This window comes from Vombatus ursinus, unplaced genomic scaffold (genome assembly GCF_900497805.2).
Source record: "Vombatus ursinus unplaced genomic scaffold, bare-nosed wombat genome assembly UNPS02014778.1, whole genome shotgun sequence".
Taxonomy (NCBI): domain Eukaryota; kingdom Metazoa; phylum Chordata; class Mammalia; order Diprotodontia; family Vombatidae; genus Vombatus; species Vombatus ursinus.
In genome coordinates this window covers 6,292,331-6,304,461 of record NW_020954556.1, presented here as the reverse complement: position 1 = coordinate 6,304,461, position 12,131 = coordinate 6,292,331, and the positions used below count along the sequence as shown (strand labels likewise).

At 43.4% G+C, this 12,131-nt stretch overlaps 1 protein-coding gene across 1 annotated transcript in view; it reads right to left on the bottom strand.

Annotated features, from left to right (window-relative positions):
• ANK1 (ankyrin 1) overlaps positions 1-12,131 on the bottom strand; it is a 305,273-nt gene that overhangs the window by 66,531 nt on the left and 226,611 nt on the right. The window contains exons 8-14 of the mRNA XM_027865204.1: positions 11,718-11,816; positions 11,313-11,411; positions 7,480-7,677; positions 5,765-5,863; positions 4,607-4,705; positions 3,359-3,457; positions 1,540-1,737 (exon numbers count right to left, since the gene is read on the bottom strand). Coding sequence (XP_027721005.1) covers positions 1,540-1,737; positions 3,359-3,457; positions 4,607-4,705; positions 5,765-5,863; positions 7,480-7,677; positions 11,313-11,411; positions 11,718-11,816 — 891 coding nt within the window. The remainder of the gene's footprint in view (positions 1-1,539; positions 1,738-3,358; positions 3,458-4,606; positions 4,706-5,764; positions 5,864-7,479; positions 7,678-11,312; positions 11,412-11,717; positions 11,817-12,131) is intronic.

Here is a 12,131-nt window from a genome sequence, read left to right as displayed (position 1 = left end):
AGAACCAGGAGAACATTTGTTCAGAGTAAAAGCAATAGCCTACAAATGATCAACTGTGAAAGACTTATCTACTCTGATCAAGACAATGATCCAAAACAATTCCAAAGGACTTGGGATGAAAAATGCTATCCACCTTCAGAGGGAGAACTGATGAACTCTGAATGTGGAGTGAAGCATACTTTTTTTTGCTTTCTTTATGTTTCTTCCTTTTTATTTATTTATTTTTCAACATGGCTAATGGAAAGATGTTTTACATGACTTCAAACGTGTAATTTATATCATATTGCTTGCCTTATTGATGGGTAGTGGAGGAGCAGGAGTGAGGGAGAGAATTTAGAACTCAGAGTTTTAAAAAATAAATGTTAAAAATAAATAAATAATAATAACAATAATAAAAACTAGACACTCCAAGTTCTTAGAGCATGGAGAAAGGGCTAGTTACTAAAGAGGTGAGAGTAACCGCGGATCACTACCTCACAGATTGAACCAAAAGCAGTCAGGAGATCACCAAGCTTCCTGCAAATCTAATTAATTGTGCTATTGATTCATCATTTATCACATGCTGCCTGGTAAGGTTATTTAACTCTTCCTGTGAATATGCCTCCCCAACCCCACCAAACAAACAGGCTCCTTCAGAATAGGACCATGCGTTGTGCCTCTTTCGTATTTTCCTCAGAACCTAGCATAATTCTGGGCAACTAGTACATGGCCAATAATTAACCACTGATTTATGTACTGATGTACCATTTTGGAAAAGGAAGGCACCCATCCAGTTGACAAACTGGAGCACGTCTGAAGGAGTGCGTATTTGTTGTCTCTCCAGTTAGAATGTAAGTTCCTTGACTGCAGGGTCTATTTCCACTTTTTCCTTGAATCTCTAGTATTTAGCAGAGAGTTTGGCACAAAGCACAAAGTAAGTGCTTAATAAATTCGGGTTGATTGACTAAGTGAGCAAGTGACTGAAATGATGAAGGTACTCAATATCAGGAGGACTGGTTGAAGAAACTGGGCTGGGGTGTCTATACTTATTTACCCTGAAGGGATGACTTAGGAGGGCCATGATATCTGTCTTTAAATGTTTGAAGGGCTTGGAAGAGGGATTAGACTGGTTTTGCTTGGCTCTAGAGGACAGAACCAGAACCAATAAATAAAAGGCACAGGTGGGCAGATTGGGGGGCTTGGCAGAAGGAAACACTTCCCAACATCTAGGAAATGAATAGGTCATCTCCCAAGGTAGTTGAGTTTCCCACCATCGGAGTAGAGGCTGAATGACCACTTGTCAAGGATGTGTAAATGGGATTTACCCTACCCATAGGGATTGGACTAGAGGCCTTATGGAGCCCCTTTCTAGATCTCAGCTTCTATGACTCTATGACCTCTCACGACAGAGCCAAGATTGAGGATGCCAATGTTTCCCAGCTGTTCCCAGAATCACCAAGACAGCAGAGATGACTAGACAGGGATCCCCCTCTCACACAGTCAGCCCGGCCACCCACTTGTCTATTTGTTTCTCAGAGGCACAGAGAAAGAGATGAAAACCTTGGTCATGCACGCCTGGGAGGCTTCCTTCTCTAGTAGGGCCTGGGCTGTTTCCATATGACCCTCTCGTGCTGTGATGTGCAGAGGGGTGTGTCCAGCAGTCGTGGAGAGGTTAGGGTTGGCTTTGTTTTCCAGGAGAAGCTTCACCATGTTTGTATGACCGATGCGAGCTGCACAGTGAAGTGGGGTCTGGTCATCCTGAATGGGGAGGAAAGAACCAGGTGAGGAGGCAGGTACCTTATGTGATAGGCAGCCTCCCTTGGGGGCATGAAGGAAGAGCAAAGAGAATCATCCTGAGTAATTCCATGCTTCCTTTGGGACATATGGATAGCTATCTTGCTTCCTTTCTTCCTTCTCTTCTTTCTTTTTGTTCCTTTCTCCTCTTTCTTTTCTTTCTTTCTTCCTTTTAATCTATCATCTTTGTATTTATCTATACATCATCTTTCTATCATTTTCCTGTCATTATCATCTTTCTATTTGTCTATATATAATCTTTCTATTTACCTATTAATCATCTTTCTATGTATCTATCTACCTATGTATCTCTGCATGTATGTATTCATCCATCCATCTATTTACCTATCATCTATCACAAAAGTGTTACGAAGTGAGGTCCTATAAACTCTAACAGATGGTCCATTTCCCACTCTGCTTTGGATTTCCCTGATGTCAGGAACCAGGACTTACACAGAATTGCTCAAGGGGAAGTCATTGAACTCTCTTGTTTACACCCTAAGGTTGCTGGGCTTTGTTCAGCCCCAGAGATCTCTGAGTTACTGAGCCAGGATTCACTGTTCACATAGCACTCGTCCAAGATCACAGGTCACACTGTGCATAGTGCCAACCTTCTGTCCCCAACAGGCAGGAGGGGAAGGAAACACTGACCCTGATCTTAGTCAACTGTACAAGTCCTCCAGTTATTCTATGACTTGCTCACGCCTTTAGCACTTATTTCAAAGCAAGGGCAAGTCATTCTGAATCAAATAATGTATGCTCTTGTTACACTGGGAATACAATCTCTGAAAGTTGCTGTTCTTTGTGTTCTCAGGAATCACCGCTTTCCCTTTTTGACCCCTTAGAATTTATAGACTTTGTGGCATGGGAGACAGATACCTGGCCTCAAAGCCAGGAAGAGCTGGGTTTGAGTTCTGCCTATTACTTGTACTGACTCTGTGACTCTGGGGAAGTGATTTCACTTCTCAGTGGCCTAGGCCAATAGCGTCAAGCTCAAATAGAAATGGCCACATGCTTAGAAAACCACAAGTTAACATTATCTATGTTTTATCGTATTTTTATTTATTTTAAATATTTCCCAATTACATCTTAATCTGATTGAGAGTTTTGCTGCATGCTGGTGTGGGCCATGAGTTTGATAACTCTGCCCGAGGCATCTCTCTAATTATTTAAGTTGAAGAAAGAGTGCCTACCTCCATTGGTGGAGGAGGTTTCCTGATCTGGGAGTTCCTCTAACAATGAAGTCGCAAGTCCAAAGCCTATCCCTTGATTAAAGGCTACCAATAAAACATGAGTTAGATGGAGGCAGAGCTCTCTGGATTAAGTCACTTTCTCTCTCTTTCTGAGCCTCAGTTTCCTCTTCTGTAAAATGAGAGGGTTGGATTAGATGATCTCTAAGATCCCTTCTAATTTTAAATATTAGGAGCCCATGGTCCTAAGAACTGCTCACAAAACCAATCCCTTTGCCCAACTTGAGTGAGAGTGATGGATAAGTTTTCTTAGGAAGAAATGCATTTCACTGAAATGGAACTCTTGATCTTCCTTTTCCTACAACCTCCCCCCTTTTTTTTCCTTCTGAACTCACCTTGGCCTTGGCATTAACTTTGGCTTTGTTCTGGAGTAAATATTTGGCTACTTCTGTGTGCCCAGCTCTGGCTGCCATATGCAGTGGTGTCTCCACTTTCTATAAAACAAAAAAAGTTCTCAAGTGTTCATGGATGGTTCATTCCCACAATGACACATAGCAAGCTCTCAAGTTCTTCCTTATTGTGTCTTAGGGATTTTATTCTTAAGAGGTGGCATTCTCCCAGAAGGTACCTCTTTTATTTTAGGAAGCCTTGTGAGGAAATTGTTGTGCTCCCTTCCCTAGGATAGTGGGGAGAAGGTTGGGGAAAAGTGGGTCATGAAAAGACCAGAGAAGGTTAAGACGTCCATGGAAATGGGGCCAATGTAGGCCAAGCACAATGGCTGTTACAGAGAGATCAACAGAGCAACCAATTAGATGGTATAATGGAAATGCACAATATGGCTGGGCAGGTAAATGTGACCTGAGTCTAGGAGCAATGGGTCCTAGGTGGTCCTAGTCAAAGTAGTCCATACAGAACAGGACTGAAAAGCAGTAGAAATGGGGGAGCCTAGGGTCTTAACTTGTGATGAGTTGCTTTGCAGAAGGAATTAGCTAAGGCAATGTGAGTTCATGGTGACAGCTGAACACATTAATTCCCTTTTGTCACCCCCCTGATTCAGTTTCCCTTCCACTTAGTTAGAAGAAATTAAATTCTGGATTAAGGCATACACACACACACACACACATATAGATACATACGTATACATATATGTGTGTGTATGTATATATTCTAGATATAATAAAAAGTATATGTAAGTGGATTTCTTTTTTCTTTTCTTTTAAACAATTTATCATTTTTATGATTAAACATGAACAAACAGGAACATTTCCTTACATTTTAAAAAGTCACAAAAAAAAGAATTGCATAAGAAATTGTGAATCTCTATTACGTGCAACTTCCTTTAAATGTACTTTAAAACTGTACTCAGATAACCTACATAGGGCATTCCCAAGCTGCTATCCAGAACAAAAGACTGACACTGCCCTCACCATCATTATTATATTTCTGCTCACCTCCGACATTCAGAGGTTCTTTCTGTATATCTAATTTGAAGGGAAGTCAGTATAAAAAGGGTATTATGCCCCAGTCTGAAGGTTCTATTGCTCTGGGAATCATACTCATATCCCAAGAGACATGATCTCACAAAGCTAATTAAAGCTCTTCCCTTGTCTCTGGATGCTAAGATAACAGGCCCTAGACCTTACCACATTGGAGACATTAGGTGATGCTCCCCGCTGAAGAAGATTCTTCACGATGGGAAGGTGCCCCATGAAGGACGCTACGTGGAGTGGGGTCAGTCCAGACTGCAACAAAGAAAAGGAATGTAAAAACAAGTTCGCTGTTCAATTGGGCAAATGCCAAATGGAGAGAATACTTACCTTATATAACCTCTGGTGGTGGCTTTTGAGGGGCTGTGGGGGGGGTGGCTTTGTTTCTTGGGTATATAAGTGTTTAATTTGCATTTTGTGCCCTGGTGTTTTATGGGAGTGAGCAGATGATGAATTGGGGTGGTCTGGTAGCTCCTGAAGAGCAGGAGTGAAATAATAGAAACAATAATAATAGCTAACATTTATGTAGTGCTTACTATGTGCCAGGTACACTGCTTAGCACTTAACAGTTATTATCTAATTTGATCCTCACAAGAACCCTGGGAGGGAGGTGTTCTAAGATGAGGAAGTGACTTGCCCAGGTTATCCTTTGGGAAAAGGACACTTCTTCCAAGCAGGACTGGAGGGACAGCTAGGCTGAGGTGAAGTATTGGTCACCCTGAGTCTGCCTGAGTCTGTGACCTTTGGTCAGTGCAGGACAAGATCAGTTTCCAGAGGTCAGTCCTACCTACCAGAGGTATGTCCGTGGAAGGGGAATACTACAGCCTATTCCTGACTCCCAGGGCCCTGGATGTGGTAATAAACCAGGAGTGAGGATTAAAGCCATGTGAGAATCATCCACAATTTGGCTGAAGGACTAACAAAACACTGAAACTACTTTCTGGTAACAGCCTGAGTGTCTAGAGGAGAGCTGTGGACATTTTGTGGAAAGTCTGGAAAAGGCCCTGCGCTGGGATGTGTTTCATCCCACCAGCAGAGAAATACCTCCTGGAATGACCCACCTCAGATGAGGTCAAAGCAGCTTAGGACCTGGGAGCTGCACAAACCCACCCATGAATGGGAAGCACGTCCTTGAGAGACAGGAAATCTCTAGTGGGCTGGGCTGTGTAATAAGATATCCATCCCCAAAGCTTCCAGGCTGGGGGCTCAAGCAGAGGCAGGAACAAAAATCCTCCAAGGGAGGAATCCTACAACCTGCCAGAGAGCAACCTACATCCTCGCTGGCCTATGAGTGCGGAAAAGTGAGTCACCTACCTCAGTGACTGCGTCTATGGAAGCTCCCGTCTTCAGCAGCAACTCCATCACGCGGATGTGATTCTTTTTACAGGCGATGTGTAAGGGCGTGAAGCCGTTCTACAACACAGTCAGACAGGAGATGCCCACACACCAATCAAGAACACACAATGTCACCTTGTGTCTAGACTGCAGCCTTCACAGTCATCAAGTCAGAAAGTTTCCACATATGAAATGCAAATAGATGTAAATCATGTGGCATACAGGTAGGCCTCCCTTTACGCACTAAAATGTGCCTGAACAAGCAATAATCATAATCATAAGCTATAGCTACAAAGTGTTTTGGTAAATCTAGTTGTGTTTTTTATATACTAGGGGAGGTTGGGATTTTGGAGGAGTTTGATTTTGAGACTAGGTCTCCCTATCTCACTCAGGCTGAAAGTAGGGCCAGCTAATCACAGACCCGATCCCCATACTGATTGAAATAGAAGTTTTAATCTGTTCTGTTTTTCTGACTTGAGCCAGCTCACTTTTTCTTAGTCAGCTTGGTGGCTCTTTGTTCCTGGGGGCTCACCTTATTAGTGTTGGACTTAGTGTGGACATCTGGTCAGCGCTAGCCCTTTTGCAGCTCAGAACTCCTGAGCTCAAGTGATCCACCAAGCTCGTCCTACCCCAAAGCAAGGAGTGTAGGCAGGGGTGTGCTGGAGCCAGCTCAAACCCACTCATGAGATCTGACTGTTAAGTTTTCAGTGTGAGGATTCATACCTCAGAAATTGACCAGTGCCATACATCATGATTTGATTTATTCTTTTTTGATTGTTTAGACTTAATAAAGTGATGGAGAAAATGTCAATAATGCAGATTAAACTTAGAAGTGTGTCATGCATACATTCCCTCCCTCACTCCCTGCCCCAGGAGCCAGTTGTTAAACATTTATCAGCCCACCATTAATTACAGGTATGTGCCACTGTGCCCAGCTGGGAACATGTTCTTTTAAGGAACTCCTTGCTGAATTCTTCTATATAGTGAAGAATCCTTTTGTAAAGCAATTTATGCAGCTCTCCCTTCCAATTTTATAATTTGTATAAATTGAGATTTTTGTAGCGAGGTGCATTTGTAATATGAGCCAACAACTTGTGTAAGGACAGGGAAAATTCAAAAGCCTTTCCCTTTTCTTCCTTCTTTCCAGAGTGGCAAAGCTAGGTCCCTGGGCACCCAGGATAGAGTGGCGTGAACACTCAAAGACATGCTGAGCTGACCACATACTGGAAGGGCCAAGAATAATTTCAACTTAGAGGGGGTAGGGGAAGATACCTACAACCTCTGGAGGGTTATTACTTTAGATCTGGACTCATTTCTAGGAATTGTGAGTCCCCTTGGAAAGGCAAAGGTTTGGCCTGGGCACATACGCAGAAAGATCCCGGAAACGTTTCTGCTGTCCGATGACATCTCATGCAGGCTCTCCCCATGCAAATTGCCAGCTGATATGAAGTATTCTGGTCCAATCTAGTTGAAAACTCCACTCTGAATAAGGGCATATCACCCTCTGGTATTCACCGAGGATAGGGCAATAATGCAGAACGTCGGGGCCTTTAGAACTGGGTGAGGAGGGATGACACTTCACAACTGTCAGAGTCCTGTCGAATGTCCCATAACTCATGCTAACTGCTACGGACACCTTTAGGACAAAAACCCCTCCCTCAGCCCTCACCCTTTTCCATCATCCTGCCACTCACCAGCGCTCTGGAGTTGGGTTTGGCCCCTTTATCCAAAAGCACCTTGGCCACTCGATGGTGACCACAGTGGGCCGCGACATGGAGAGGCGTCAGGTGGTCCAGGGTGATATCGTCTATTTCTGCATTGTACTGTAGCAGGAGCCGCACGCAATCTAGATGGTCACCCTGAGCCGCCATGTGGATAGGGGACAAGCCATTCTGGGTAAAGAAAGGAAAAAATCTTGCAACTTCAGAACCACCTTTCCAACGTTCTCTCCAAATATCCCAAAACGTGACCTCCACTCTAGCCAGTCCATCTCTCAAGATCCTGTCTCCTGAATAACCCCTACAACATGAGCCAGTGGAAAGAATACTGGATTTGGGGTTAAGAGACTGATTCTAATCCTGGCTTTGCCATTTATTACCTGTGGTATATAGGACAAATGTCTTAACCTTCTTATGTCTGTAAATTGTGGTTGCTTGTCTTTTGTTCTTGGAGGGGACCAATGACATCATGAGGGTGATGTCTTGACTTGTGCGTGAATTGGGTTTGAGTGAGGCAGAGCTGGGCAAAGTCGCCCTCCCCTCTAGCAACAAGACAAAACTCAGGATGATTGGTGATGGCCTGGGACACAGTGGACGGCCTTGGCCTTTCTGAATTAAGGTCTTTCCCAGCTCTCAAGCTGTCTTGAATATAGATAGCTATGAATTGAGGGTGGTGGACTAGGTGATTTCTAATGTCTATCACTGGCAGCACCGGACTTGGAGTCAGGAGGATTCATCTTCCCGAGTTCAAACCCAGCCTCACACACTTACTAACTACGTGACCCTGGACAAGTCACTTAACCCTGTTTGCCTCAGTTTCCTCATTTGTAAAATGAATTGGAGAAGGAAATGGCAAACCAACTCCAAATGGGACCACAGAGAGTTAGACACAACTGAAACATCTAAATAACAACAAACTGCATGGGTAGAGGGAATTTCCTCCTCTGGGAGTTCCCTCTACTAGTGAGATCACAACTCCAAGTCCCTATATTGATACTACTTGTCTGTTCGAATCTTTTAGCATCTAATCACTCACTGCCTGATACTTTAAAAAAAAAAACAACTTTTCATGAGTGTGTGTGTGTGTGTGTGTGTGTGTGTGTGTGTGTATCTTACCTTACAGACTATAAATTTCCTGGGGGCAGGCACTTTTGATCACAGTGATCAGAATATCTAATGAGACAGGTAGGTTGATGCAGTGGCTACAGCAATAGGCCCAGAGTCAGGAAGACCTGAGTTCAAATCCACCCTCAGATACTTACTAGCTGTGTGACCCTGGGCAAGTCACTTAACCTGTCTGCCTCAGTTTTCTCATCTGTAAAATGGGGATCTTAATAGCACCTTCCTCTCCAGGTTGTAAGTATCTAATGACATAATATTTGTAAAGATCTTTGCAAACCTTAACATACTATGTATGAGTTAGCTGTGATTATGAATAGTAGTATCATGCATGGGAAAAGTGCTCAGCAAATGTTTGTCAGTGGAGTGATAGAATGTGAAAACTGCATACAGATGAAGAAATTTAGGCTAAAGAGGTAGAAGGAGAGGTAGAGTGACCTACCAAAGCCATATAGATGGTATGATGTCAGAGCCAAGACTCATAACCAGGGCTTCTGTCTCAGTCTAGCACTCCTTATACTACTACCACTACCACCAACTAGTAAACACTACTACCACTACTATTACTACTACTGCTACTACCCCTACCACCACCACCACCACCATTTATGTAGTACCTACTGCTTGCAGGCACTGTGTAAAATATTTTACAATTATTATCTCATTTGATGCTTACAACAACCCTGGGAGGGAGATGCCATTATTGATCTGATTTTACACAAGGGGAAACTGAAGCAAACAGCAGTGAAGTGACTTGCCCCCAGGTCACATAGCTAGTCAGTGTCTGAGGCTGCATTTGAACTCAGGTCTTCCCGACTTTAGGCCTGGCTCTCTATCCATTGCACTGTGTAGCTGCCAATGGAATTTGGGATGAAATCCCTTTGCTGCTCTAAACATACAGACACACACACACACACACACACACACACACACATCTTTTCTTACAGTCTTACTTTTTGTTTCTCAGCAATTCAATTTGGTCAGTAAATATGCATCTTGTTTTTATGGATTCAAAGTGACAGCATTTTGTTTTAATATTGGGTTAATTTGATGTTAAATGACATTAAAGATAGACAATATACATTACAGTATAGTGGTAGAATATTAAAATCTGGGACCAGAAAGAAAATCTTCTAAAGGGTCGCTCATATATATGAACATTAATATTAATAATAATATTAATAGTGGCAGTAGCATTACCTTCCATTAGCTTGGTGCTTTATACTTTCCAAAATTCTTTAAAAACTTTTTTTATTAGTATCTTTTTTTTGTTTTTAGATTACCTTCATTTCCAAATATATCCTTTCCCCTCCCCTATTTAGAGAGCCATCCCTTATAGCAAAGAATAAAAAAGAAAGAGAAATACAAAGCACTTTCACACACAGGGTGCAAAGGAAGAAATGCTGGATTTGGAATCGGGAGATGTGGGTTTGAATTCTGGCTCTGCCACTTACAGCATGTGAGACCTTGGGCAGGTTACTTCCTATGTGTGGGACCCAGTTTCCTTATCTGTCATGAAGGGGTCAGGCAGATGGCCTCTAGTTCTGTGATCCTGTGACCTAGCTCTAACCCTTTGGTTCAAAGGAAGAAGAAAGTATGGACACCACTCATTTGATCTTCACAACAATCCTGAGCAATGCCCTTATTGGACCTGTCTTCTAGATGAGGCCCAGAGAAGGTCAAGCGACTTGTTCAAAGTCACAGGACAAGTCAGTGATGGAACCAGAACTGGGTAAGCAGATCTAGCAGAGAAGGCCACATTCTCCCTGCCCCTTTAAAGGGAGGAATCCTCAGGCAATACAAGATCTTGCTTAGGTCTTATGAATGATGTGGAACAATACAGGCGTGTCTACGTAAGTTTAACAAAGAGTTGATGGCAGCGAGCTGCTGTTCTTAAAAGAGAAGGTTCACAGACAACAGTGGAGGTGGGCTGGGATGGTGGAAAGAGCACTGGGCTCTCTCTTTAGGTCACAGTGTTGCCCCTTGTTATCTATCTGTTTATTTATTTATTTATTTTTAGGCAATTGGGGTTAAGTGACTTGCCCAGGGTCACACAGCTATGCCCCTTGTTATCAATGGGAGCCAGCATGGTGTAGGGTTGTAGTATCAAACTCAAATAGAAACAGAGGCCACTAAACCAAGTCACTCAAGCTCTTTGTGCCTCAGTTTCCTCATCTGCAAAATGGGAAGTTGGGACTCAATGAACTCTAAGTTTCCTTTAAGTTCTAAACCTGTGATCTTAGGAATACTTATAATTCCCATTTTATACAGTTACTGTAAGGAAAATGCTTTGTAAATCTAAACAAGGCATATAAAGATGAGTTATTCACAATCTTCTGCCTCTTTTTGTATTCCCAGCACTTGGCACAGTGCCTGGCACATCTGACCATCGTTTAGTCATTTTCAGTCATGTCCAACTCTTTGTTACTCCATTTGGGGTCTTCTCAGCAGAGATACTGGAGTGATTTGCGATTTCCTTCTTCAGCCTATTTTAGAGATGAGGAAACTGAGGCAAACAGGGTTAAATGACTTGTTCAGGGTCACACAGCTAGTAAGTGACTGAGGCTAATCATCTACTAAGATGCTAAATAAACATATATCAAATGGAATTGATAGTAATAGCAAATCTGGACACAACCTTCAGATTGTGACCTTGGAAAAGGGCCTTCAAACATGAACGAGGCACACACCTTGGTCTTGGCCTGGATGGGTGCCCCATGGTCCAGCAGGAGCTCTGAGATTCGCACATGCCCATTTCTAGCTGCACAGTGGAGAGGAGTCAATTCATCCTTAAAAAACAAAACAAAACAAACAAAAAACAACCCAATTATCAGAAGCCACTCCAAGATGACAATGAGCATCCTCACGGTCACCCTTTATTAACATGGAGTGCTGCTGTATCCGTAAGGATGATCTCTTTGTCTTCATCTGCACTGTGGCCGCACACTGTTCCGCTAGCCTTTCTGGTGCATTGTTAATTAGGTCACCAAGAGAGCCCACTGCTCATCCAGAGAATCTGCCTCCAGTGCAAAAATCCCTCCCCTTGCATTTCCACAGCCGAGCTCCCTGGCGGGTGCAGCAAGCTCAGAACCTACCTTGGTCCTCGTTTCTATCTCAGCCCCGCGATCCAGCAGGAGTCGTACCATGATCACATTCCCTCTACGAGAAGCAATGTGCAGGGGAGTGATGCCATTCTGGAAAAGAACGGGCCAGGAGAAGTCAGAGAGGTATCTTAGACACGGGCGCCATGCTGTCCTGGGGAGGACAGCTCCCATTCACTCTGAGTCTGGTGCAGAAGTCTTCCTTCCCTTAAGAAGTATTTCAAAAACACTTAAAACTCGGAACCAGCAAGGCTGACCACGGTAACGCAGGTTAAATTCAGCCGCAACCGACACTGATTGAGATGAGCTCTGAGTTTCCTCCCCACTCAGCCAGATAACTCCTCCTAAGAAGTGGAACTCTCTTTTTACCAGATTCTGTCCTGTAGCAGGGGTGTGGTAGTGGCCCCA